The following is a 27,998-nucleotide window of genomic DNA, read 5'->3' as shown; positions in this document are numbered from 1 at the left end:
ACTGAATCAAGGAACCTCATTCCCTTCTGAGCTACTGAGATAAGTGCGCCGAAATCAATCAGAAGCTCCGCATCCAAGAGCTGTGAAAGGCAGCAGAAGCGGAATAGGGAGATGAGGACTCCCGGGACTTCTAAGAAGATCCTTCGCAATCTCCCTCGCAGTGTGCAGCTTCTAGAGACCGCCAGTTCCTTCCACTTAACTGTCTCGGAGTGCAGAAGCAGAGGAGAACCACCCAGTGGTGATGACAGGCCCGACTGTGATGCAGAGAACGCTGAAGTCCATGGTCGAAGGACTCAGAGGATTCTCACCACAGCGATGGTCGGCCCGAAAAGGCCATTGTGGACAATGGAAGTGAAGAAATTGGAAGCCTCCGTGGGTTTTCTCGATGTAAGAGGGCTCCTGAATACCTGTCAGGTAAAACACGCCCTGCAGTCAGCCCCTTAGCTTAGAAAGCTCTGGAATCCTCTCAGTCCGCCGCGCCTCGCGGCCCTGGGGAACATCGTCTCAGCCGGTCACCTGGCTGGGGCTGCACCCAGGCCCTCGCGCCCGAACCCCCCTCCGCCCCCAGTTCCCCGCCCCCAGTCACCCAAACCCTCCTCGCTGCTTTCTCCAGACTCGCAGAAGCCGGCAATGCACACCCGCGGGTCACGTGACGTGGCCACTCACGTGACAGGACGGGCGTGACGTCATCACCGCGCGCGGCCGCCGGGACCGCGCCGGAGCCTCCGGGTCGGGGCGGCGGCGCTTGGGTTCTTCCCGGGCCGCCCGCTCGCCCCGCGCCCAGCCCACGGGCCGGAGCGCAGGTGAGTGGCCCGGGGGCGGTGGCCGAGGCCCTTCCCTCCCGCCCCTCCCACCGTCGTCCCCTCTGGGCGAGGAGGAGTCTACTGGCGTGCAGCGCCCCGACCTCCGCCTGCAGGCTGTCGGGTAGGACAGCATCGCTCCTCGCCCGCCGGGAAGGCGGCCCCTCCGCAATTCGACGCCGCCCAAGGCTTCCGCGGCGCAGCCGCTCCACCGGGAGGCTGGCGGGAGCCCTGGGCCAGGTCACCTCTGGGCGGAGGGCGGAGGTCGAGAACCCCGCGAGGGAGACCAAGCCGCGTTGGGGTAGCGTTGGTTTGACAGGCCGAGCCAGGTCGTAACCCCCCGAGAAGGTCTTCACCGTAAAGGGGGGAGGGGGGGGGTCTGTGCAGACCTTTCTCACATCTCCAGAGTTGAAACTAAGTTGACTTAAGGAAAATCTTTTTGAAAATCATCTTATGCTTTGATGAATCACCTTTTCTGTAAAATGGGTCTTGCGGAGTGGTTGGAGCGCTCATAGAAGAATAATACGCTAAGTATAAACAGGAGTAGATGAGAATTTAGGATCTCGTTTTTCCTATTCATATGAAATTATGGTTGTGAGTTGTGGACTCTTGAAAACCATAGATTGATTTTATTTTCTTGGATCCTTTCAGAAAGTTTTGGATTCCACATAAGACAGACTCTCTTAATAACCACCCCATTTCATTCCCCAGAAATTGTCCTGGAAGCAAATAAACAACAACAACAAAAAAATAGTGTGACTAAAGCCTGTCAACAACCACGAAAGTACTTCTTACATTGATTCTTTTTTATATGTAACCTGTTGATATTACTGAGTTCATTTAATTGATGCATACAGGTGAACTTTACAAGTGACTGGCTATGGCCGTAAAATTAGTAGTAGAATTTTGATAGGTTTCTATCCTAGTAAGTCTCTCTCTCTCAGTATAGAAGAATTACTGCAAATATTGATTTGTTAATGCTGATTGATGTTTACAAATAGAGTAGGGAGACCCTTCTATAGAAGAGCTTCAGTAGCTTAAGAGAAAGTTCATAAATAAGCTTGCATGGTTTCCATTATTCAGTATAGGTATTGGGTCCTCATTTGAAGTTTCACTTTAAGAAGAAATCCAGATATAGTTGGAAGTCATCATAAATAATTATTTGTGTGCTTCTTTAGAAAAAAGTTTATTTTTACTGATACTGGCCTTTATTGCCCTAGGTTGAATATGCAGTTTTTCTTTTCTTGTGTTCTATTACTAACCATTTATTATACACTTGCTAGGAGAGAAAAAAATATATAAAACAGGGTCCCCACCCTCTAAATATTTACCTACTTAATCTGCTTAAGGGTTAGGGTTATATTAAAAATAGCGATGTCACACTGTTAAGAAATTTTATCTTCTCACTTTATCATGTGAGACAGCAGCCTTGTGAAGATAGGCAGGAAATGTATAGTCTCTTTCTACTTACAGTACAGTTGCATACTGATTACAATAAATGTCAAGTGGTTTGGACACTCGATGATAATGGAATTCAGAGGAAGAAGAGATCATTTTTACTCGGGATAATTAGTGGCTAGATTGTGTTGGTAATACCAGGAATAGGAGTGCTTCCTACTTGTGGATGTTTGAGTCTGATGGAGCCTCCTTAATTTGTAAAGCTAATTGAATATATTTAGTTTCTCCAGTCCTTCAAATATGCTCATTGTTGTTTTTTTTTTTTTTCCTCTCTTGTACCTGCAGAATCCAAGGATCCCTTTCATTCTCTCTCCATATTGCCTGATGGGAGGCATTATGGCCCCCAAAGACATAATGACAAATACTCATGCTAAATCCATCCTCAATTCCATGAACTCCCTCAGGAAGAGCAATACCCTCTGTGATGTGACACTGAGAGTGGAACAGAAAGACTTCCCTGCCCATCGGATTGTGTTGGCTGCCTGCAGCGATTACTTCTGTGCCATGTTCACCAGTGAGGTAAGTGGTGAGTCATCTCCTCACAAGTGGAACCTCACACATGTCACTTCACAGTTGTCTCATTTCACTGAATAAAATAGTAGAAGTCTGATGTAATAGTGAATTTCTATAGTATGGTGTTAAATGGGCCAACTCTGGATAAGATCTGCCACTTAGTTTTCTCATCTCTGAATGAGGGATAATAGTAATACACAATAGCATACGGTTACTGTTACAGTTACTTGAGAAAATTACATATGACGTGCTTAGAACAATGTCTAGCATGTAGTAAAACAAATACCAACTATTGGATTTTACTTACTGCCTTTTTAATTTAAATTTATTTATTTATTTATTTTTGGCTGTGTTGGGTCTTCGTTTCTGTGCGAGGGCTCTCTCCAGTTGTGGTAAGTGGGGGCCACTCTTCATCGCGGTGTACGGGCCTCTCACTATCGCGGCCTCTCTTGTTGTGGAGCACAGGTTCCAGATGCGCAGGCTCAGTAGTTGTGGCTCACGGGCCTAGTTGATCCGCGGCATGTGGGATCCTCCCAGACCAGGGCTCGAACCCGCGTCCCCTGCATCGGCAGGCAGATTCTCAACCACTGCGCCACCAGGGAAGCGCTACTTACTGTTTTTTAAATTTGTTTTCCTTCTTCTAAAGTTTAATATTTTAAAGTGAATACTGGGGAAGAGGGAGGGGGGAAGGAAAGAGGAGTGAGCCTCAGTCCTCATCCCATTCCTTCTAACAATATGTGGAGAAAATCAGTCTTCATTCTACCAGTGAAGGCTTTAGAGTAATTGCAAATGAGAGGGAGAGGGCTTAGTGCCTGAGTCTGTGGGTGTTTGAAGTATCACCTAGAAAAATATGCTGGCTCTGGAGCACAAGCCTTTAACAAGGGAATTAGAAACAGGTTGGCTTGGCAAGAAAAGAGGTAGTGCTCTCAGAGTACTAGGAAAAAGACTGCCTTAGTAATTGCCTGGCCAGACAGCTAAGATGTGAAGGAGGCTGCTTGGTGAATCATGAGGGACTCAGCTGAGCAGAGGGGACCACTGCAGACCTCAGCTCCCAATATCTCAAGTCTGATTTTTTAATTTTAAATAAATTGTCTTCATTTCTTTTTAAGCTTGAATGGTGAGTACACCACTTGATTATATCATTTATCTCTGCTTATATGTATGGCTGACATATTTCATTACAGTAACACTTTTTAAAAAATCCTCTCAACCACCAGGGTTTTATCAGTGCAGGTGTTGCTGCTGACCTGAGTGGGAGAGATCGTGTCATGAGAATGTCAGTAACTGCCTTTTACGGGCAGATGCTGTGTTAGGTGATTATCGCCTCCCACTCACCCCAGGGGTGGTTGTTACCATCTCATTTTGCAAATGAAGAAATAAGGTCTCAGGTGCTAAATGCCTTATAGCTTGTAAATGGTAGAGGGGATTTAATCCTAAATTAACTTAGCTTGATTCTGATTTTGCTGTTCTAGTTGTAAAGCCAGAGTCGTGTGTGCTGCTGAACCAGCGCTCAGTCACATGGCTGGTAGGGAGAATGCGGAAGCCTGACACGTCGCCCCAGCAGACCCAGGCTAATTTTTTTCTTTTAATATTTATTTATTTATTTATTTTTGGCTGAGTTGGGTCTTAGTTGCTGCACGCGGGCTTTCTCTGGTTGCAGCGAGCAGGGGCTACTCTTCATTGCGGTGTGCGGGCTTCTCATTGCAGTGACTTCTCTTGTCACGGAGCACGGGCTCTAGGTGCGTGAGCTTCAGTAGTTGCAGCACTTGGGCTCAATAGTTGTGGCTTGCGGGCTCTAGAACGCAGACTCAGTAGTTGTGACTCGTGGGCTCTAGAGCACAGGCTCAGTAGCTGTGGCGCACGGACTTAGTTGCTCCGCGGCATGTGGGATCTTCCCAGACCAGGGTTCGAACCCGTGTCCCCTGCATTGGCAGGCGGATTCTTAACCACTGCGCCACCAGGGAAGCCCCAGGCTAATTTTAAAGTGACCCTTTGCAGGGAGACATTACAGACCCTGTCCTGTACGGTACCCCAAGGAGCACCAGAAGTGGTGATATTTATTTAACTGGGCAAATGTCATGGCTGCCAGCAGGAAGCACTGAGGACTCGGACTGCTGGCTGCTCACTACATGTTGTGCATCCTGTCTTCACTCTTTCTCTGCACATTCAGGAATTAGTGTGGAGTTCTGTAAAAGAACTCTCTTTTATTTTTTTTTCTCACCAGTGATTATTTTATAGTCTTTCTTTAAAAACTGACATCAGGCAAGAAAGTGTCAAATGGTCTTGTCTTTTTCAACTGAAGTATAATTAACCTACAACACTATGTTTGAGGTGCACAACATAGTAATTCATTATTTCTATACAATATAAAATGATCACCGCAACAAATCTAGTTACCATCTGTCACTGTTCAAAGGTGACAGAAGGGGAAGCCGTATGTAGATATCCAGGGTTTAAAGTATTATTCACTTTATTCCTCATGCTGTACATGTCATCTCTGTGACTCATTTATTTTGTAATTGGAAGTTTGTACCTCTTAATCTCCCTCATCTGTTTCACTCATCCTCCTATCCCCTTGAGGTTTGTTTTTTTTTTAATTGAAGTATAGTTGATTTACAACATTGTGTTAGTTTCACGTGTACGGCAAAGTAATTCAATTATACATGTGTGTTGTATATTCTTTTTCAGATTCTATTGCATTATAGTTATTGCAAGATATTGAATATAGTTCCCTGTGCTATAGAGTAGGTCCTTGTTGTTTACCTATTTTATATATAGTAGTGTGTATCTGTTAATCCCAGACTGCTAATTTTCCCTCCCCCCAACTTTGGTAACCATAAATTTGTTTCCTGTGTCTGTGAGTCTATTTCTGTTTTGTAAATAAGTTCATTTGTATCACTTTTTAAGACTCCATACAGAAGTAATGTCATATGGTATTTGTCTTTCTCTGTCTGATTTACCTCACTTACTATGATAATCTTTAGGCCCATCCATGTTGCTGCAAATGGCACAATTGTTTTTATTACTGTTTTATGGCTGAGTAATATTCCATTGTGTGTGTGTGTGTATACATATATACACACACACAATATATGTATACACACCACATCTTCTTTATCCTTTCATCTGTTGATGGACACTTAGGTTTCTTACATGTCTTGGTTATTGTAAATAGTGCTGCTATGAACATTGGGGTGCACGTGTCTTTTCAAATTAAAGTTTCCATCTTTTCCGGTTACATGCCCAGGAGTGCAATAACTCTATGTTTAGTTTTTTAAGAACCTCCATACTGTTCTGCATACCCTTGCATTTAAGTTGTTTAAAGGAGTGGTTCCAGAGACGTGGATTTTTTTCTTTAACATCTTTATTGGAGTATAATTGCTTTACAGTGGTGTGTTAGTTTCTGCTGTATAACAAAGTGAATCACAGCTATACGTATGTATAGCTGAATAACAGCTATACATATATCCCCATATCCCCTCCCTCCCACCCCTCTAGGAGGTCACAGAGCACAGAGCTGATCTCCCTGTGCTATGCAGCTGCTTCCCACTAGCTATCTGTTTTACATTTGGTAGTGTATATATGTCCATGGCACTCTCTCACTTCGTCCCAGCTTACCCTTCCCCCTCCCCGTGTCCTCAAGTCCATTCTCTACATCTGAGTCTTTCTTCCTATCCTGCCCCTAGGTTCTTCAGAATCTTTTTTTTTTTTTTTTTTTAGATTCCATATATATGTGTTAACATACAGTATTTGTTTTCATCTTTCTGACTTACTTCACTCTGTATGACAGACTCTAGGGCCATCCACCTCACTACAAGTAACTCAATTTCGTTTCTTTTTATGACTGAGTAATATTCCATTGTATATATGTGCCACATCTTCTTTATCCATTCATCTGTTGATCGACACTTAGGTTGTTTCCATCTCCTGGCTATTGTAAATAGAGCTGCAATGAACATTGTGGTATGTGACTCTTTTGGAATTATGGTTTTCTCAGGGTATATGCCCAGTAGTGGGATTGCTGGGTCTTATGGTAGTTCTATTTGTAGTTTTTTAAGGAACCTCCGTACCGTTCTCCATAGTGACTGTATCAATTTACATTCCCACCAACAGTGCAAGAGGGTTCACTTTTCTCCACACCCTCTCCAGCATTTATTGTTTGTAGATTTTTTGATGATGGCCATTCTGACTGGTGTGAGGTGATACCTCATTGTAGCTTGTTGTTGTTTTTTGTTTGTTTGTTTGTTTTTGCGGTACGCAGGCCTCTCACTGTTGTGGCCTCTCCCGTTGCGGAGCACAGGCTCCGGACGCGCAGGCCCAGTGGCCATGGCTCACGGGCCCAGCCGCTCCGCAGCATGTGGGATCCTCCCGGACCGGGGCATGAACCCGCATCCCCTGCATCAGCAGGCAGACTCTCAACCACTGCGCCACCAGGGAAGCCCCTCATTGTAGCTTTGATTTGCATTTCTCTAGTGACTAATGATGTTGAGCATCCTTTCATGTGTTTGTTGGCAATCTGTATATCTTCTTTGGAGAAATGTCTACTTAGGTCTTCTGCCCATTTGTGGATTGGGTTGTTTGCTTTTTTGATATTGAGCTGCATGAGCTGCTTGTAAATTTTGGAGGTTAATCCTCTGTCAGTTGCTTCATTTGCAAATATTTTCTCCCATTCTGAGGGTTGTCTTTTTGTCTTGTTTGTAGTTTCCTTTGCTGTGCAAAAGCTTTTAAGTTTCATTAGGTTCCATTTGTTTATTTTTGTTTTTATTTTCATTTCTCTAGGAGGTGGGAGAGACCTGGATTTTAGGTTCAGTTCTCTTAGTAATTCTGTGTGAACCCTGGTGACCATCTAACCTCACTGGGTTGTCTGTAGAACAGGGTGATTGAACTTGATGGCTTCTTCGTTCTCTTCCATCCCTAAATTGTTCCTTAAATGTGGTGCAACTGAAAGAGCACAGGGTGAGGCAGGAGGCCTGGCTCTGATCTGTCGCTTATTAGTTGAGGCCTTGGTTAAGTCACATAACTTCTCTGAACCTTAGATCCTTTATGTCTTAAAGGGCAGTAATATCGGACCTAACTGCCTTACCAGGTTGCTGTGAGAATCAGATGAAATAATAGTAAATGAGAGGCACCCTGAAAAGTTGTAAAGCAAATATTAATGCGAAATACTACAGTTACTCTAAGTTATTACATAGTGATCTCATTTATATAGTTAAGCTATTTGGCTAATGGGAATATAGTTTATTGACTAAGAAATTCCTGACATAAATGTACTCATGTTTCTGTTTGTAAATACTGTGTTAAATGTTAGTAAAATGTTTTTCCAAAATAATGTACTGGTGACTTTTTGTATTGTTAGGGATTTATTTTGTTCTTGGCTTTGGTAGGGAATACTTTCTGATTATTATTCTGGGCTGATGATAAAGACATTTAGTTCATAATGGACGTGCCCTGGAATTTTGTAAGTAATTGGAATCTCTAAACTAAGGTTACAATCTAATAAAATTTTTGTAAGGTAATCAGTTTTCAGATAGTTTACTATCCTGTAAAACTGAAGATTTCTACCCTTAGCTAAACCATTTTCTATGATTATCTGGCCTCAACTATACTCATAACTCCAAGGATATAGTCTAGACTAAATGTACCACCAGTAATTCGGTAATCCCAAAAGAGAGTCAACCCAGTATTTGAAAAAGTATCAAACAATCCTGTTGTCTTCAGTGGCACAGCAGAAGCCCTCTCAAGATGACCTGCGTGTTGTCTAGGGACAGATAGGACAGTGCTGGCTCGTCCTGGAGGGTCTGGAGCTGCAACTCCTGGGGCATCTACAAGCATGAAATCTCAGCGAAGTTTGTATTTCATCTCAGAAGCTCATGGACACTAGTGGCATGCTCATGGCAACTTTTGGTTCTATCTGGTGTTACGTCTGTATTTGTTTTAATATGAAAGCAGCATTTAAAATTATTCACAAGTAAAATTAATATTCCAGGAAGGTGTCATCTCTGTATCTTCTTGGGTTACACATAGCTCCCCCCTATTTGAAAAGCTACAAATATATGCCGTGTTTGCTTTGTACAAATCAAACAAAATAGTCGATCTTTTTTTTTAGATCTTTCAGCACATAGACAAAAATAGGATTTGAATTCCCAAAGCATAAAATTTCTAATCTGATTCTTAGGCGTTGAGCCAGGGTTCCTCCTTATATTCAGTTAATATTGTTAATGTCCCTTCCAGCTTTTGTATATGAGACTCTGCCTTAATCTTGTGGAATTATAACCACCATGATTTCATACCCTTTGAACTTTCAGCTTTCAGAGAAGGGGAAGCCGTATGTAGATATCCAGGGTTTAACTGCCTCGACCATGGAAATCCTGTTGGACTTTGTGTACACAGAGACCGTGCACGTGACGGTGGAGAATGTCCAGGAACTGCTCCCTGCAGCCTGCCTGCTTCAGCTGAAAGGTACAGATGCTAAGTTGTTCGTGCCACAGTGACCCTGGAGATGTTTAAAATTCGTGATGTAAACTTAATCGTGAAAATTAAGGAGACAGACTGTGGGCCTCATGTTTACTGCCCATGGCACAGAAGTTGAGATTTCAATTGCGGTATAGAGTAGCCTCCAAATGTGAGTCTTTGGCTCTTTGGGAGAGAGCATTTACTTTTTGTTTTTAAAAAAGGGGAGGAGGGGATAATAGATGCCTTTCCTTCCATGTATGTGCACAACAGTCCTGCAGGGAAACACAGAAAACCGATACGCGTCGTTGCCTCCGTGGAAGGGAACTAGATGGCCAGGTGGGTAGGGAGGCTAGGGGGACTATTCATATAAACCCTTCTGTACCTTTAGTTTGTTGAATCATTTAAATTATCTATTAAAAATTTAAATTGGGGCTTCCCTGGTGGTGCAGTGGTTGAGAGTCCGCCTGCCGATGCAGGGGACACGGGTTCGTGCCCCGGTCCGGGAAGATCCCACATGCCGCAGAGCGGCTGGGCCCATGAGCCATGGCCGCTGAGCCTGTGCGTCCGGAGCCTGTGCTCCACAACGGGAGAGGCCACAACAGTAAGAGGCCCGCGTACAGCAAAAAAAAAAAAAAAAAATTAAATTGACACACAAAAATGAAAGTGTAAAGTTTTCACAGGATTAGAGATGATCCCCCTTCCAGTTCCCAACCTGTCTGTCCTAACCTCCAGTTCTGTTTCTGTTATTTTCAGTTTTTGATACATGATTGAAACAGTGTGAAGTTTTTGCATTAGTGCACAGCTCCAACATTAATTTTATACTCTGAGCTTTTCAGTTAGACAAATGTGAGATTGTTATCCGTATCTCCTATTTTTCCTTCACCGGAGTCTTTTAGTAAGTTTTCATGTGGAGTAGAAATTAGGTACACTGTGCTAAATTAAGCTGATTTTATAGCTTGATTCCCAGGAGTTTTGTAGGCATGTTTGTTTAATTGTGGCGGTGTCCACAGAAGCAATTCGTCTTGCCGTACTTGTTCTAATGCAGCAGCAGACATTTGTAAAGTCCTTGCAGAAGGCCACACAGCACATAAGACAAAAATAGGATTTGAATTTCCAAAGCATAAAATTTCTAACCTGATTCTTAGGTGTTGAGCCAGGGTTCCTCTGATACAACGTGATGTTGTGATCCAAGAATATAGGCCCATCCACCTGGCCGAGTGTCCTCAAGGACTCACCGTTTTTGTCTGTTCTAGGCGTGAAGCAAGCCTGCTGTGAGTTCTTGGAAAGCCAGCTGGACCCTTCTAACTGCCTGGGTATCAGGGACTTTGCGGAAACTCACAACTGTGTTGATCTGATGCAAGCAGCTGAGGTTTTTAGCCAGAAGCATTTTCCTGAAGTGGTGCAGCATGAAGAATTCATTCTTCTCAGTCAAGGAGAGGTGGAAAAGCTCATCAAGTGTGATGAGATCCAGGTACAGACTTGGCTTGGCATTAGCTCTTGTCAGGACTGGGCCAGAAGACCAGAAAGCAAGGCGGAGTTGTTGTACTTCTGTAGCAGGGCCCATATTAAGCTCTGAGGTTTCATTAAATGTCCCTGAAATTGCATGCCAAACGTATTTGCCTATTTACGGAAGGGAGTTCGCTACCTCCCTCAATGAAATTTGTGATCCCAGCGGTTAAGAATCACTATTAAACAGTATGGAATAAGCATTTTAAAACATTTACCAAGAATATCTTCCTGTATAGCCGTCGCCATGCCAGGTGCTGGGGAGCCAAGAGTGCGTAAGAGACAGTCTTGTTTCCAGAGAATTCACAGTGTAGTAGTGGCGACAAACAGGAAGACAAAAATGATGACTGAGTGTCAGGAGAATAATGAGCCTGTTCAAGGCGAGAAAATTCCATAGAGGAAAGAAGAAAACCTTCTGGATTTAAACGGGATCGTAAAGGGAGCGGGTCAGAAAGGACGGGGCAGCAGGTTGGAGATGGTGAGCCAGAGGCAGCTCATCAGCGCCCGTGGGAGGAGAGGGCCCTGCAGACCGGGCGTTGAAGCGATAGGGTCCCGCCTCCGTGTGCGAAGCGCCCAGGGACGCGGCCCAGCAGGGAGCGAGCCTTCGTCCTCCGCTGAGCAGAGCGGGGGTGGGGGGTGGGGTGCTGCGTGTGGATCTGTCGTTAGGCTGGGAGCTGCAGTGAGTGCAGCGGGGGCTGTGCGTGTCGCGGCAGCCAGGCATTCCTCTCCAGGGCTCCAGCCCTCTGGTTAGGAGCTTCTGGAAGACACCTAGCAGAGCCAAGTGCTGGGGAGGAGTCCACCTGTTGGGTTTGTTTTCCCCAGTGAGGAGACATTCGATTCTCTAAGGAGGCGAAGAGTTATTTTATTTTTTTTTCCTCTCTCATTCTGAGATAATAATGAGAAACGACTTTAAACGTTTACTTATTTATTTATTTATTTGGCTGCGCCGGGGCTTAGTTGCGGCATGCAGGCTCTATCTAGTTCCCTGACCAGGGATCGAACCCAGGCCCCTACGTTGGGAGCACAGAATCTTAACCGCTGGACTGCCGGGGAAGTCCGGCATTTGTAAATCTTGTTCAATTCTCAGAACTGGGTCCATTTTTCAGAGGAGGAAACTGGCGCTGTGATTAGTCACCACCCTCACACAGCTGGGAGGGGCAGGACTTGTGCCGCCCATCTGCATCCACAGTCTGTTCTCTTCACCACGGAGCTGTGAGCTGTGTTTCTATTTAACCAGATCTGGAAGTAGTCACAGCAACCATTTATTTTAGAACAGTGGAGACTGGGGGATAAAACCGGATGGAACAGGGAGGGCAAACAACTGACCTCTGCAGAAGCCGGGATGAGCTCTTTTGTACGGTCTTCCTTAAGTGTCCAGCGAGACTGGCCTTTGCTTTTTTTAAGCAAATGACATTTTTTCTCTTTCATATACCAGCCAGAAGCAGGAACCAGATGTCTGGCCCTGGGGCTAACGCTTCCTCTGGACCATGTAAAACAATAGTACTTGAAACAATGGAGGCAGCATGTCATGTTGTTTAAAACAGCACGGGCTTCAGGGTCACGCTGGGGTTTGGGCTTGGCTGTGTGACGCGTGTCCCCTAACCGCTGACCTTCAGATCCCTCTCCCATAAAATGTAGATAACAGTCGTACTTACTACGTAGGGCTGTTCTGAGCGTTAAATAAGAATGTCAGTGCCTGATACATAAACGAAGTCTCTGGGAAAATTTATTATGGAGACTATTTTCTCCATAGTGAAGCATTAGTATTGGGGGTTTTTTCTTCCCAGTTTAGCTGTTTCTCTGCAATTCTAGTTTATTCTGTCCTCAGTAAGATCAAGGATCTCTACTCATGATTGAAAAACCCATTTTAAATGGATATATCTAATTTAAACCTAGAATGTGTCAGAGTCTAGCATGCAGCTGTTCAGAACTATTAGCCTGTCATCCTTGCCTTTAACCAAAGTTTATCTAAAAAATCATGACCACCCTTCTGCACCCTCACCTGCATGTAAACCGTGAGTAGGCTGGGTTAGTTTGACCTCCCATAAATTTGCTTACACAGATTCTGTCATCACTGTCGTAGTCTAAGCATCATCACCTTTTGCCTGATGGACCAGAGTAGCCTCTAACTGGCCTCCCAGCTCTTAGCCCTTCTAAACCGCCCTCCCGTGGCTCTCGGAGTAATCTTTACCAGACATCAGTGTGGCCCAACACTGGCCTACTTGAAGCCTGTTAACGGTTTAGAGTGAAATCCAGTCTCCTGATGCTCTGTTTACTTCTCCAGCTTGACCTTTTTCGTCCCCTCCCTCATTCATTCTGCCACACCAGCCTCTGTCGTTTCCCAAGCTGTCCAATAGAAAGTTCTGTGAAGGTGGAAAGGACCTGTGTCTGTGCTGTCCAGTTCACTGGCCACTAGCTTGAAATGTGGCCAGTGTGACTAAGAAGCTGAATTTTTTTTTTTTTTGCCACGTTCATTGCTATTAAGGACAGACTTTGGGGGTTTTGGGGGGTTTTTTAGCCACACCACACGGCTTTCGGGATCGTAGTTGCCCGGCCAGGGATCGAACCTGTGCTCCCTGCAATGGAAGCGTAGAGTCCTAACCACTGGACCGCCAGGGAATTCCCGAAGCTGAATTTTTAATTTAACTTCATTTTAATTAATGTAGATGTAAATAGCACATGTGGCTCATGGCTACTGTGTTGGACGGTGCAGTTGTAGGGCTTTTCCAAGTGCTTTCTGTCTGCCCCGAGGCTAACTGCTACTCTTCCATCAGGTTTAAACCTATTGCTCCTGCAGGGAGGCATTCCCTGTCCCATCAGCCTAAATGAAGAAATCTCGTGTTATTCTGTCTCATAGCCCCTGTACTTTTCCTATGTGGTACATAATGACAGAATGGGATTGTTCGTTTTTCTGATTTAACAATTATCTCCCCACTTAAGAGGAAGGTTCATGTCTGATTTGTTCACCATTGTATAATTACCCTCCACAGTTCCTGGCACTAGTAGGTGTTTGGTAAATCCATCAAATGAATGAACATTCTGAAATATTTTCTGTATTTTCAGCTCTTGAGAGAAGTCCACAGAGTGATGTCTTTGTCTGGGCACTGTCACACTCTGAAAGTTATCTCATAACAGACACACTCCAGGGGCTGATGGAGGGACACAGGCCTAGTCCTCAGGTGTCAGTCTCGGGGAGGTACTAGGTGTTACTGTACCTTGTGCTTGTCCAGGGACGTAATGTAGGTTTTCTAGGGTGTGTCTTATCCAGTCTGTCCTATGTAGCTTAGACCTAAGTTCCCCAAATGATTAATTATATGTGTCATCTCAAATAGCATGGTGACTAATACAGAGTAGTTGCTCAAATACTAATTGACAGTGTTTTGCAGACCCTGCACTCTTTACGATGCCGTAAGGGAAGTTCCTGCTCACAGCCTTGGCTGAAGGGTCCGAGAGTGAGCACGGAGGTCCTTAGACAACCCCTATGAATATAAGTTATTTTAGGAGCCAGTCTCGGGGGCTTCCCTGGTGGCGCAGTGGTTAAGAGTCTGCCTGCCAATGCAGGGGGCACAGGTTCGAGCCCTGGTCCGGGAAGATCCCACATGCCGCGGAGCAACTAAGCCCGTGTGCCACTACTGAGCCTGCGCTCTAGATGCCGCGAGCCACAACTGCTGAGCCCGCGTGCCACAACAACTGAAGCCCGTGTGCCTAGAGCCCATGCTCCACAACAAGAGAAGCCACCGCGATGAGAAGCCCACGCACCGCAACGAAGCCTAGCCCCCCCTCTCGCCACAACTAGAGAAAGCCCGCATGCAGCAACAAAGACCCAACACAGCCAAAAATAAAAATAAAATTTTCTTTTTAAAACAAAGAGCCAGTTTCAAGTAGGGCAGCAGATTCCCCCTTCCCCTGCTGAAGTTTCAGAAATGACCAGAAAAAAATTCAGGAATGGGGAAAATTCTGAATTAAAAGCCGATTTGTGACTGATGGTCTATTAGGTACTCTCTCTCTTAGGTTTTTTCCACCGAATCTGACTATAACTCTCTTCATGATATCAGCAAGTTGTGTCTGAAATGATTGTTTTCCCAAGAGCCTACTTATTTCTGGGAGATGGGAAATAACGGTGGCGGGAATGGGGCGGGAAGGAAAGGGAAGCGAGGTTACAGAGCAGCCCCACCATGTGGTCACGCACTCGCAGGTGGATTCTGAAGAGCCGGTCTTCGAGGCCGTCATCAACTGGGTGAAGCACGCCAGGGAGGGGCGGGAAGAGTCTCTGCCGGACCTGCTGCAGTACGTCCGTATGCCCCTGCTGACGCCCAGGTACATCACGGATGTCATAGATGCCGAGGTGAGCCACACAGGACCCAGGGCGGTGGGCGTCTCTTGTAGCTTCATGTCGTGAACTCAGAACTGGTCACCTCAGAGGAGGCACGAGCATCCTGGGAAGCATGTCCTGGGGGGCCTGGGGCGGGGAGTCTGCAGGCGGTCGCTTGGCCGGTCAGTCTCCTGGCAGAAATGAAAGTCTATGGCTTAATTTAATTTTGTGCTTTGTTGTCTTTTCATTTTACGTGCTCCTCAGTGTTTTGCATAAGCAACATCGGATGATAAATTTTGTCCCCTTCTCTGTTAAACAGAAATTTTTCCAAATTGCCTTGGAAAAGATGCTTTGCTCACCTAGTCTCTATTTTTGACTTCTGGTGAGGCCAGCATGAAAGGAGTTTGATGCATTTATTGGGTTGGCCAAAAGGTTCCTTCAGTTTTTAAGTAAAAATAAAAGACACTTTTTTCATTTTCACCAAGAACTTTATTGAAAGACATATTCACCGTTTTGTTCCACTACCTTCTGCCGTTTTTCAGGCAACTTCATAATTCCATCTTCCCAAAACTTTTTATATTTTTGAGCAAAGAACTGTTCCAGATGCATTTTACAGTATTCCAGGGAATTGGAATTTTTTCCATTAAGAGAATTTTGTAAAGACCAACATAAGTGGAGATCCGAAGGTACAATGTCTGGCAGGTGAATCAGAACTTCCCAGCCAAACTGTAACAGTTTTTGCCTGGTCATCAAAGAAACATGCAGTCTTGCGTTATCCTGATGGAAGATTATGTGTTTTCTGTTGACTAATTCTGGATGCTTTTCGTCGAGTGCTGCTTTCAGTTGGTCTAATTGGGAGCAGTACTTGTTGAAATTAATTTCGTTTTCCGGAAGGAGCTCATCATAGAGGACTCCCTTCCAATCCCACCATATACACAACATCACCTTCTTTGGATGAAGACCGGCCTTTGGTGTGGTTGGCTGGTGCTTCATTTCGCTTGCCCCACGATCTCTTCCGTTCCACATTGTTGTACACTATCCACTTTTCATCATCCGTCACAATTTAAAAACGGAACATTTTTGTTACCTTTCAGTAGAGAATCGCTTGCGGTAATACGGTCAAGAAGGTTTTTTTCCACTTAATACTGAGCCCAGACATCAAAGCAATTCACGTAACCAGGCTGGTGCAAATGGTTTTCAATGCTTGACTTGGATATTTTCAGTACGTCGGGCTACCTCCCGCGTGGTATAACGTTGATTTTCTCAATGAATGTCTCGATTTGATCACTATCAACTGGTCTCCCAGACTGTGGAGCATTGTCCAGTGAGAAATCTCCAGCACGAAACTTCGCGAGCCACTTTTGACACATTTGATTAGTGACAGCACCTTCTCCATACACTGCACAAATCTTTTTCTGCGTTTCAGTTGCGTTTTTAACCTTTCTTGAAATAATAAAGCATGATATGCCAAGAATGTTGCTTTTTTTCTTCCATCTTCAGTATTAAAATGGCTACAGAAAAATTCACCAGTTGTGATAAGTGTTTTTTAATGCACGCTATGACAGCTGTCACAATACAATCTAAAAATATTGTTTCAAATGAAGTTAAAGTCAGCTAAGTGCTACTAGAGCCAGCTTAGGAGAAAACCGAACGATCTTTTTGGTCAACCCAATAATATCAACTTGGATCACATCGTGTTTGTTTATAAGTGTTTCTCCAGCCTGAGGTCTCGGTGGTGCGTTTTCTGACCTTCACCATGCGCATTACCTGGACGCTACCCTGGGGGCCGCTGATTTGTAATGTGTAGGTGAGGCCCAGACAGGCGCCTGCTTCTGGCCCAACCCTGGTCTCTTTGGAAGTTAATTATAGACACAGCTTTGCAGTCGTTTGCATTAGAAAAGATGCCTGTGCTTAGTGTCACATCTCAAATTCTTTGCCTCCTGTTTGTAATTTCTTCCTTAATAGTCCACTCACATACCCCACACATACCTTTGAATCACGTAACGTCTATTCAAAAAATCTTTTTTTAATCATTCCGGAAGCCCATAGCATAATTATTACCAGCAGCCCTCCTGGAACCACAGGGCTTTGGAAACTGGTTTTCTGTGTTAAGAATTTAGTTCTTTATATGTGCCATTTATGCTTTTATTAGAGGTGGTCCTGCAGCTCACTCTCCTACCTGCTGTATTTCAGCCTTTCATCCGCTGTAGTTTACAGTGCAGGGACCTCGTTGATGAAGCAAAGAAGTTTCATCTGAGGCCTGAGCTGCGCAGTCAGATGCAGGGACCCAGGACAAGGGCGCGTCTAGGTAAGCTGGCATCTTGTATTAATTGTGTCAATTTGTACAAGTCCCTTTACCACCCGGAGCTTTCTTTCCTATAAACCAAGGATATCTTCCCTTCTATTTCACATAACTCTTTGGAGGATTACATGAGATAAAGTGTGTGAAAGCACTTCATAAATTGTCAAGTATTATGCGACATAAGTTACCACTGTTATTTCAGTATATTTGGAGCCTGTGAATTAGAAATATCTCAAATGCCATGTAGTGAGTAAGTGGTCTGCTTCCCCCACCTCTGCCCTTCTCCACGTGAAGAGGAAGGGGAAGCAGCAGCGTGGTGAACTGCAGAGGAGTCCAGGGTGGTCAGAGGCAATGGCATGCAGTGGTCAAGGGCCTGGACTCAAGCCAGACTGTGGGTTGGGTGCAGGTCCCCATTTACCACTTGCCAGGTGTTCGGCAGGAAACTCAGCCTCTCTGTGTCAGTTGCCTCATCTGTAAAATGGGGGCCATCATAGCTCCTCCCTTGAAGGTTGTCGTGAAGAGCAAGTGAAAGGCTGAGAACGGCTCTCGGCACACGTGAGTGCTGTGCACGGAGGCTGTCATGTCAGCAGACAGACCTGGGTTCAGATCCCAGCCCAGCCAGTGACTGGCTGGTTGTGAGCCTGGGCGGGGTGTCCACTTGTCTGAGCCGATGCTTCCGCCTCTGAAATGAGGACGCTAATGTCTTATCACACTGGTTATTGTGGAGGCCCAATGACATCATGCATGTAAGATGCCTGACATTGCAGCTGGCATGTAATCTGTGCTCAAATGTTACGTCATTTCCATTTCACTGTCCCAGGATCCTAGATACTGTATGTAATAGCATTTCATAGGTTATAAATTACTCTGTGTATATGGGGTGGTATCTTGTTTTTATCACTTCCTATTTTTGCTCTTATCTGACTGTGGACTCATGTGTGCTAAGGTGTTAATTGATAATTAAGCCTTTCATTGATAGATTTAAGTAGAATGATGATTTATCTCATTTTTTAATCGCATAAGTAGTACCTATCTGTAGAAGTTTTAGAAATACAGAGAAGCAAAAAATAAATAAATGAGTCATCCATAATTGCACCACCCAGAGATACTACTTTTTGTTATTGTTGTTTTTAAAGGGATACTGTTCTGTTAATTCCTGGGAGATGACAAAATGTGATCTGTATCGCTTGTTATATACAGAGGTATGTCATCAACACAAGATAAATGGAAAAAATACAAAAGGAAATTTTTTTTAAAAGATTGAAGGGCTAAGTGAAAAATCATGAAAATATTAGAAGAAATTATACGAAAATTATTTGATTAACTTCTGGGTGGGAGCCTTTTTTTTCTATTTTTAACTGTGGTAAAATATACATAACATAAAATTTACCATCTTCTCCGTTTTAAGTGTACAGATCAGCGATGTTAAATACATTCACACGGTTGTACAACCCGTATCCAGAACTCTTCTCATCTTACAAAACTGAGATTCTGTGTCCATGAGAGAGCAACCTCCCTTCTCTCTACTCCTGTTTTTTAACTAAAACAGAGAAACCTAGAACTCTTCAAGGTTACTTGACTGCATCAGTTTTTTGGGGGTTTTTGTTTTTTTTAAATTGATGGCAAAAGACGTAAAGTCAAGAGACGGGGACTGGGAGAAAATATACTCAATATGTATGACAAAAGGTTAACATTTCTACTGTAAAAAGAACCCATATGTATCAACAAGAAAAAGAGCAGTGACCCCACAGAAGGCGGCACGGGAGGTGCACAGGTAGCACACAGAGGAGGACGCGTGAGGGAACACCGTGCACTTAAAAGATGCTCCACTAGGAGGTCTGGAACCACAGATCAGAACAAGGTAGTCACTGGAGTTTAAAATGAGCACACCCTGTGTGTCCCACCTCCGGGAATCTGTACTGTAGAAACAGCGTGTCAGTACAGAAATAAGCACATATGAGGAAAGACATATGCATAAGGACGTTTACTATAAATTGCTAATGTACAGAAAAGAATGAATACAGCCTGAACGCCAAGTAAAGGGGGATTAATGCTTGACTGAATTATAGCACAGCTGTACCATGGAATGTCACGAAACTGTTAAAAGCATTGAGTCAGATACACGTAAGATTAATTGTGCACGCTGAGTGGGGGAAAAGAAGGAAGCAAAACCTCCTACATATGTGTGTTTGCCTGAGCGCAAACAAACGATATGTATACAGGATAAACACTAAACCTTTAATAAAGTGAGATTGCGGGGGAATATTAACTACTAGTGTTTTGTTTCTATACCTCCGTGTTATTACCATAAGCTGACAGAGAAGATAACAGATATATATTCTGTAAGTAGCAGGTGAGCCGGTGATGTAGAGGAAAGAATCTGGCACTAGGAGGTAAGACATTTCGCTTACTTTGATGTTTTCCTCCCGGTTCTGTTAGTCTGCTAACGTGCTGTTTGAACTTGGACAAGTCCTTCAGCTTCTCTGGATTACCATTTCTTCTTCGGCATATGAAAGGAGTTAAATTCAGCCACTAGAGTTCTTTCCAATACAGAAGATGTGTTTCTTTCTTGTAGAGCCAGAAGTGTCCCAACCAGTACATAATCGCTTGTTAAATCGAACTAAGTCCAATAAAAATTTGTGTGAACCACCAAACCCAGAAGGTCCTTTAGAGTGCATTTCCTGCTTTTCTTTGAACAGGCAGGAGAAAGCTCCTACTTGCTCGGAGAACTTGCTTATTGTCCTGACCTTGAGGGATTAGAATATGACTCTACACGCCCTCGTAGTTTCGAGGTCATTTTCTCAAAAGTTCTAGGAAGGAAATAATGAAACTGTTCCCTATGAGATTCTTAATTTAGCATCTCCACGTTAGTACCTGAGAAGTAAATTGTTCCAGCCATCCTGTCCTCTGCCCGTCTCTATTCGTAGAGGTTGCTAAGTCAGTTACCAGGATGATGGCTCTTTGCGTACAGCATAAGGAAATTAAATATACAGCTGAGGAAAAATAGCATGCCAGATAATGTGTGGGGATTTTGTTTTAATTGTTAATCTTACCCATTACTCTCTCATAAAAGATGTAATAGAAATTGTAGTTCCTACTTTGTCACTGGCTTCTTTTCTGAGCACGTGGAAATGTCGGTCCCTGAACCTGTTCTTAGCAGTCCTGCAGCCTGTCTGCACTTTCCTCCAACAAAACACCCCAGCGCACACACGTTCCCCTCCCCCCCCCCCCAATAAAAAACAGTGACTGGCACTGTCGGGAGGCCTCGGTGTGAGTAATGTGCCTTTTCACACTGCTCTTACCAGGTGTTTTAGACACATTTTCCTCATCATAAAGATAAAAATCTAACTTGGCAAGTGCCCCATTCCTTGGCAGAGAACAAACAGGCTTCCTTCTGGTCAGCCCTTCCCCTGGCTCTTTCTCACATTAGTAAGTCTGCTGGAGTAGTGGTCCGAGCTGAGGGTCCAAAGACAGTGAAACCCTAGGAGTTCCTCTGAGGGAGGAAGACTTTCTAGGCACAAAGCAATAGAAGAAGTTGCAAAAGAAAAGGCCAGTGTACCTGACTAAATAAAAATCATGTACAACATTGTAAGACAAATCAGGAAAATAAATCTGCTGCAGCCACAGCAAAAGGTTAAAGTCATTTGCATGCAAACAGCTCATAAAAATGCACACAAGAAAGAAACACTAGAGACTTGAGTGTGCGGCTCATAGAAGCGGAGTCCTGCTAAATAAAAGGGGCGAGATTCAGCCGAAGTAGTTATAAAGTCTTAGCAGTGCTAAGGCAAGAGTTAAAACAATAAATACAATTTTTGCCTACCAAAGTATCAAAGAATAAAAAGACAATACCAGTGCTACAGAGAGTAGAATGGATTGGCGCCTTTAGAGTGTTGGTGGGTATGGAATTTGTTTCAACCTCAGTATCTTATAATATACATCCAAAGACTTCTTTAAGGTTCATGTTCTTCACTAGGCAGCCCTCCCATTACTGTGTTAAGAAAATGACTGGGAAAAGTTTCATATTCAAGGATGTTTATCATAGGATTATATGTGATTATTTATAACCCCAAATCATGAACTCCTGAAATACCTAAGAATATTAAAATCATATATTAAAGGATTTTGTTAATATTTTGAGAAAATGAAATAAAAACAGGACGCACTACAGTATGGTCCCATTTATGTTTTATAAATATTTAGAAACAAAGCTGGAAGGAAATAATCTTATGTTTTGCTGTGTCTTTGTATTGTGGAATTATAGCTAAATTTTTTCATAACACTTTCTTTTTAAGCTTTTTAACAGTGAAAATGTATTTTATATATTACATGTTTTATAATCACAAGACATAATATTCTTAAATCTTTTGAACCAAAGGGTGGGTAACATGTGAGTGAGGATGACAGTCATACTAGCCCTTGAGTTATTTTTTAAACTTTTTAAAAGAAAATCATTTTTCTGCTAGAAAAAGCTACACAGGCTAAACAGACATCAGAACTGACTAAAATGACACGTTTTCAGTGTTAAAACACTGGCCCTCTTGTCCTTATCAAAAGCTCTGTCGGCACTGACATGAACTCCGGCCGCAGTGGGGAAGTTAAACTCACGTGGCAGGCAGTCTTTCAAAACACAGGATCTTTCAGGGAAAGTAATGAAAATAGGCCTTCCTTGCAGAGAGGTTTGGACACCCCAGCTTCTAGTGGTCTAGGAGCCCCAGGGTTCAGAGCCATAAGTCGCTGAGCGACTTACGCTGACACCCTGCCCACGTTCCTCTGTGGATGCAGGTTACCAGGACGTTTACTGAGAAGCCTGGAGCCACGGGAGCACTATTGGTCCTCCAGAGTTTGAAATTAAAGCTGAAAATCAATGGTATTTTTTTTAATGTGCGAAGCATAGAAAATCCCCTCGGTTGTTGTGGGTGCTTTCGGGACTCATCACTGTCTCACCTCCTCTGCTCAAGTCAGAGGGGGAGAAAGGGGCAGGTGGCGGGGAAGTGCTGCCAACGCAGGCCCTGGCCTGCCCCAGCTTGGAGGGATTTCAGAAATAAAATCTGCATCATACAAAAGGGCCCTTTGTTCAAATGCTTTGTTTTCTAAAAGAAGATGGCTGCTCACGTTGGAGAAGGGGCCACATACTTTATTTGGCAAGTTCACAGACAGGTGCCCTCTCAGAGGGGGAGGTTAAAGTCCGTGCTTTATGTGTGGGTTTAAGAAAAATTTCAAACATGTATAAAGACAGAATAATATAAGGATTTCCCCCATACCTATTGTCCAGTTTCAACAATTATCAACTCATAGCCTATGTATTTTGAAGCAAATCCCAGACAGGATAAACTTCCATCCATATATATTATGCTTTTGTGTGTATCTCTAAAAGATAAGAAACACACAGCCAAGTATTTATCTTCATCAGATATCAAGTACACATACACACTTCCTCAGTTTTCCCGTAATTGATTTTTCTTTGTTTTTTATACTTCAGTTGCTCCAATCAGGATCCAGACAAGGCCCACACGTTGCACTGAGTTCATAGCACTCTTTTGTCTCTTTTATTTTATTTTGAAACTATTTTTTTCCACATATTTTTTGTTGGGCTTTATTTATTTACTTTTGGCTGCGTTGGGTCTTCGTTGCTGCGCGTGAGCTTTCTCTGGTTGCAGCGAGCTGGGGCTAGTCTTCGTTGTGGTGCGTGGGCTTCTCGTTGCGGTGCGTGGGCTTCTCATTGCGATGGCTTCTCTTGTTGCGGAGCCCGTGCTCTAGGCGCACAGGCTTCAGTAGTTGTGGCACGTGGGCTCAGTAGTTGTGGCTCGCAGGCTCTAGAGCGCAGGCTCAGTAGTTGTGGCACACGGGCTTAGTTGCTCCGTGGCATGTGGGATCTTCCTGGACCAGGGTTTGAACCCATGTCCCCTGCATTGGTAGGCAGATTCTTAACCGCTGCGCCACCAGGGAAGTCCTCTTTAGTCTCTTTTAATCCATAGTTTTTTCCCTCCTGCTTTGGTTTCCCTTTGCAATTTATCTGTTAAAGAAACCTGTAGAATTTCCCACAGTCTAGATTTTGTTGACTGCATCCAAGTAGTCTCATTTAACACATTCTTCTGTCCCCTACATTTCCTGTAAACTGGTGGTTAGACTAGACGCTTGATAAGATTCAAGATTCAGCCTCAATTTTTCTGCGAGAATACTTCATAAGTGATGGTGGCGTGCTTCCTGCTGAGTGTTCTGAAGCGGTATGTGAGCTTTCCCCTGACGGTCATAGCCGCTGTGGATGACTGTCACAGCCGTGACTTCATTAGGGGCTGGTCTGTATTCCTTGTCAGTTTAAAGGTACTGCATTTGCTCTTTCAAGTCCAGGTCAACAAAATGCCCTCCTGGGGACTGAATTTCCCTAAATGCTCCAGATAAGTGTTCTCTCCAGTTAGCACAATACACGGGGGATTTCCTCAAAAGAAATATTATCAGAATAAGATTATCCAAATAAGTCCTTAGGGGAAAGGGGACGATACAAAAGCTATCAAAATGCCTTGTTTGGGAAAATAGTAGAGAACAAGACTCCCTTTAAAAGCCTAGTCTTACGATTACCTGGCAGTTTTGACGAATTAGCAGGGAATGTGGTCGTATAGTTGGCTAATTTGGAAAAATAAAAGTCATGGAAAAGATTTTTTTAATCTATCATTTGGTTCCTAAGCCACAACTCTCAACTTTTTGGGGACAAGGTTAGGAGAGCATTCTTTGCCATGGCAAAAAAACTCCCCTTTTGAGTTTTACGGGGTGAGAAGGGCAGAGAGAGCTCCTCCAGCCTCCAGCCTGCACTTGGAGCCTGTTGTGAAATCAGCCAGAGTTGTCTAGATGGGTTGAAATGGTGCAGGGTGTGTTCACGCTTGCCTTCCGGAGTTTTAATGTTGTCCAGAAATTTAAATTTCAGAGATTCAGGTTCTCAGGAAGAAATAATTTCCTATTAGGCAGCCTTATGATGAATCTCCTATTTCAGATGGCTTCTCTGGGCTGCAGAGAACAAGGTATCCTAGCCCTGTTTCTCCTTCTCCTTCCCTGTGAGGAGTTACCCAGCAGCGATGGGGAAGTGACCTCTCTCCTTCTCCCTTGTCCTCAGGAGCCAACGAAGTGCTGCTGGTGGTCGGGGGCTTCGGAAGCCAGCAGTCTCCCATCGACGTGGTAGAGAAGTATGACCCCAAGACTCAGGAGTGGAGCTTTTTGCCAGTAAGTAGTGGTGGAACCAAGCCTGGGGAAAGAGCTTCAATGCAGTTCCTGGCTCCAGATCATAACGAATCCAGCCCTTAGAGTAGAAAAGCCTGGTAACAGCATCGTGTTCCTTACAGCAGTTAGTTTCAGTAGTTAGTTATTGACTAATTAGACATAAGAAATATTAATGACCCTGTGCCAAGTTACACTCAGCTGGCCGCCACCATTCCCACGCCTTCCCAAGCTGCCTGTGCAACTCGCAGGGTGCTACCCTCGTGCCCTGTTAACCTGAACACTGTGTTAAACTGTGCTAAGCTGAACTGGCATCCAGTGGAACTTGGAAGTTTGTATCTCTCTCCTTTGGTGTGTCTCTGTTTCAGTGCTGAATGAACAATAGTAATTCTGAGAAAACTTGGAAATCTTTTGATCATTTCTCGTAACTTTTCGGGTCTTCAGGTCCTGGCCCTTAGATAGCACTGTGGTAATAGCTTTCTACTTTATGGAAGGATACCGGTCTTTAGCCCAGTGCCTTATGGAATAGAGAGGAATCGGATACTGGATAACAGAAGGACATTAGGTCCTTTGGAAGCCTTGGAAGGAGGCAAATGTACAGAAGGCTTTAATCTGTAAGAGCATCACAACAAGCAAGAGGTTTTCATCCAGACAGCAGATGAACCTCTGCTCAGAAGGCTTCACAGTGGCAGGTGAAGAAGCAGAGGTGCGCAGATAAAAACAGGAAGGACAGCAAAAGGTGAGGCCTAAGACTGGCATGACTGAAATGACAGAGGCACCTCTTCCCTCCTGAATCCTAGAGCATCACTCGGAAGAGACGCTACGTAGCCTCAGTGTCCCTCCACGACCGGATCTACGTCATTGGCGGCTATGATGGCCGTTCCCGCCTCAGCTCAGTGGAGTGTCTAGACTACACAGCAGACGAAGATGGGGTCTGGTATTCTGTGGCCCCTATGAATGTCCGACGAGGCCTGGCCGGAGCCACCACCTTAGGAGGTAGGCTGGTGCACAGGGCAGTGTTTGCATTTTGGGGTGGCTGGATCGGGGTTCATACCTCTCTATGAAATGTGGAGGCTACTGGTAAGATCGGATACGCCTTTCTGCTTTCAGAAATACCCATGGGTGTTTCAACGCTGACAACAGAGTTGGTAAATCAAGTTCCACTGTGCTGAGTGGGGAATTGGCACTAGTTGTATTTTTGCAAATTCCCATCTAGTCTTGGAATGTTTCTGAAGATTCCATCTTACCCCATTCTTTTTACATGTCTCGATTGTGCTGTCCTCTTTAAAAAGGACTTAATTGACTTATCCCTTAAAAAAACACTTGTTTTTGCCCCCAAACATTGGAAAGAGTTGTGGGAGATTTGTAGAGAAAAGAGTTACTAGAAGGCTCTTGTTCTCTAATAGCTGTGACTTGTTCATTCTGAGCAGATATGATCTATGTCTCTGGGGGCTTTGACGGAAGCAGGCGTCACACCAGTATGGAGCGGTATGACCCAAACATCGACCAGTGGAGCATGCTGGGAGACATGCAGACGGCCCGGGAAGGCGCAGGCCTCGTGGTGGCCAGCGGGGTCATCTACTGCCTAGGTGTGCGGGCTGGGACGCGGGGAGAACTGATGGGCGGCAGCCTCGGGGTGGGATCCTTTTTACCAGAATGAAGTTCGTAGACTTCCTTCCACTAAAACCCTGGTCTGCCACAGTATATTTTTCATTAACTGGGATTCTCCTTTTCATGGAAGCAGAAAACAGGGTACTGCCAGATTTCTTTTTGGATTATTGGAACCCTTGAGGGAGAACTGGAACTAAAAGACTTAGTTGAAACACTCGAGAAAGGCAGAATGGGAATGGGCATCAGGACTTACCATTCTTTCTGGAGTGGGGTCTGCTTTGTCTTTCAGGAGGATATGATGGCTTGAATATCTTAAATTCAGTTGAGAAATATGATCCCCATACAGGACACTGGACTAATGTCACACCGATGGCCACCAAGCGCTCTGGTAAGACCAGTCAGATCTTGGGGGGCAATAGACGGAGCTGTCCAAACCTTGTATGTGCAGTGAGGGTGCAGCCACAGGCCAGGCATCGGACCAGGGCTGCAGCCCCGTCTTCACTGGAGACAGAGGGGAACATGAGTCAGGTCCATTCTCCTCCAGCCTGTTGTCTCTAAATACAGTGAGACTAAAGGCAGCCTAAACTTTGACTAGGGTACAGTTTGAGGGCGAAGGCTTCCTGTCTTACTCGTTTTTTGCATCTGGGCCCCTCCCTGCATCCTAGCAGCCAGTCCAGCTCTGTGCATGTGGTGCACACTGCCTGAGGGAATGTGCGTGTGCAGCGAAGGGGCTTCCTGAGCCCCCAGGCTGGGGTAAGGTAAGGAGAGCACCCTTCCTCTGGGCAAGATGTGCTCCAGAGCCAGTCACAACTCCTTTCCTCCCTTTATTGCCTTCTTTTTTCCACTTCCTTCTTTTCTGCTGATAAGGGTTGGGCTGTGAATTAACGAAGGTGAAGATGACAGCCAGTTCAAGAGGGTTTACAGGCGGGTAACCTGTGCAGGACTAGATTCTTCCAGGCCTGTCTGGCCCCGTCCCCATCCCTCGGCCATTCTGGAATTCAGCTAGCCGTCAGTGACAGTGTTTTGTTTCTAGAATTCAGATCCTGAGCTTAGCAGTATTCATTTGCTGTACCTTTTCTTCCCCAGGTGCGGGAGTAGCCCTGCTGAATGACCATATTTATGTGGTTGGGGGATTCGATGGTACAGCCCACCTTTCTTCTGTCGAAGCGTACAACATTCGCACCGATTCCTGGACAACGGTCACTAGCATGACCACCCCGCGATGCTACGTCGGGGCCACGGTGCTTCGGGGGAGACTTTATGCAATTGCAGGGTGAGGGTTAAACCAGGCATCTAGAGTGGTGTGATCCGAGCCGCATCGGGGGTGGAGATGGGGTTTGGTCCGGGAGGGAGACGCCTTGTGCGGGAGGGGGCCATGCGGCTGCAGAGCTCAGTCCCGCCTCTTCCCCCTCAGCTACGACGGGAACTCCCTGCTGAGCAGCATCGAGTGCTACGACCCCATCATCGACAGCTGGGAGGTCGTAACCTCCATGGGAACCCAGCGCTGCGACGCTGGCGTGTGTGTTCTCCGCGAGAAGTGACCGGTCCGACACAGTTGGCAGGGAACCAAGGATCCTTTCCAGAATGTCTGCTTCTCACTGTGTGCACAGGGTGATTACAGGCACCAGTGCCGCGATGATTGTGCTTATTTGACGCCCCTCGCACTGGTGGTTTTCCCTGAGGAGGGTGGGCTGCAGACCCTCAGGGGAGGAGGCTGCACACTGAGTGGGTGTGGGAGGCCAGACCACCTCTCCTCCCGGCCGTGGGGGCACTCTCCCCTCGTTTCTGACTCAGCGTGCGCTTGGGAGAACATACATTTAAGTTGTGCCTCGCGTGT

At 44.9% G+C, this 27,998-nt stretch overlaps 1 protein-coding gene across 3 annotated transcripts; it reads left to right on the top strand.

Annotated features, from left to right (window-relative positions):
• Nucleotides 1-40: 40 nt before the first annotated feature.
• On the top strand, nucleotides 41-27,788 carry KLHL12 (kelch like family member 12). 3 transcript variants are annotated; one of them, XM_059999179.2, is made up of 12 exons: nucleotides 41-410; nucleotides 2,534-2,777; nucleotides 9,077-9,230; nucleotides 10,478-10,695; nucleotides 14,926-15,075; nucleotides 17,236-17,350; nucleotides 24,450-24,556; nucleotides 25,351-25,546; nucleotides 25,981-26,139; nucleotides 26,451-26,549; nucleotides 27,248-27,434; nucleotides 27,576-27,788. In XM_059999179.2, the coding sequence occupies exons 1-12, from the start codon at nucleotides 112-114 to the stop codon at nucleotides 27,700-27,702; spliced, it is 2,055 nt and encodes a 684-aa protein (XP_059855162.1). In that variant the 5' UTR covers nucleotides 41-111; the 3' UTR covers nucleotides 27,703-27,788. The 3 variants fall into 3 exon arrangements, with proteins under 3 accessions (XP_059855162.1, XP_059855146.1, XP_059855155.1); XM_059999163.1 differs by lacking the exon at nucleotides 41-410 and adding an exon at nucleotides 708-803 and having other exon boundaries at nucleotides 2,544-2,777; XM_059999172.1 differs by lacking the exon at nucleotides 41-410 and adding an exon at nucleotides 794-924 and having other exon boundaries at nucleotides 2,544-2,777.
• The last annotated feature ends 210 nt before the right edge of the window (nucleotides 27,789-27,998 follow it).

The sequence above is a fragment of the Delphinus delphis genome, chromosome 1 (assembly GCF_949987515.2).
Source record: "Delphinus delphis chromosome 1, mDelDel1.2, whole genome shotgun sequence".
In the NCBI taxonomy this organism is placed as follows: domain Eukaryota; kingdom Metazoa; phylum Chordata; class Mammalia; order Artiodactyla; family Delphinidae; genus Delphinus; species Delphinus delphis.
This window is presented reverse-complemented; position numbering and strand designations above follow the sequence as displayed.

Excerpts from the sequence above, each read along its gene's own strand:
- KLHL12 (XM_059999179.2), top strand. The coding sequence starts at position 112 with ATGAGGACTCCCGGGACTTCTAAGAAGATCCTTCGCAATCTCCCTCGC. Across the intron at positions 25,547-25,980 it reads CGGAGCCACCACCTTAGGAG|ATATGATCTATGTCTCTGGG; the intron begins GTAGGCTGGTGC and ends CATTCTGAGCAG. Across the intron at positions 26,550-27,247 it reads GATGGCCACCAAGCGCTCTG|GTGCGGGAGTAGCCCTGCTG; the intron begins GTAAGACCAGTC and ends TTTCTTCCCCAG.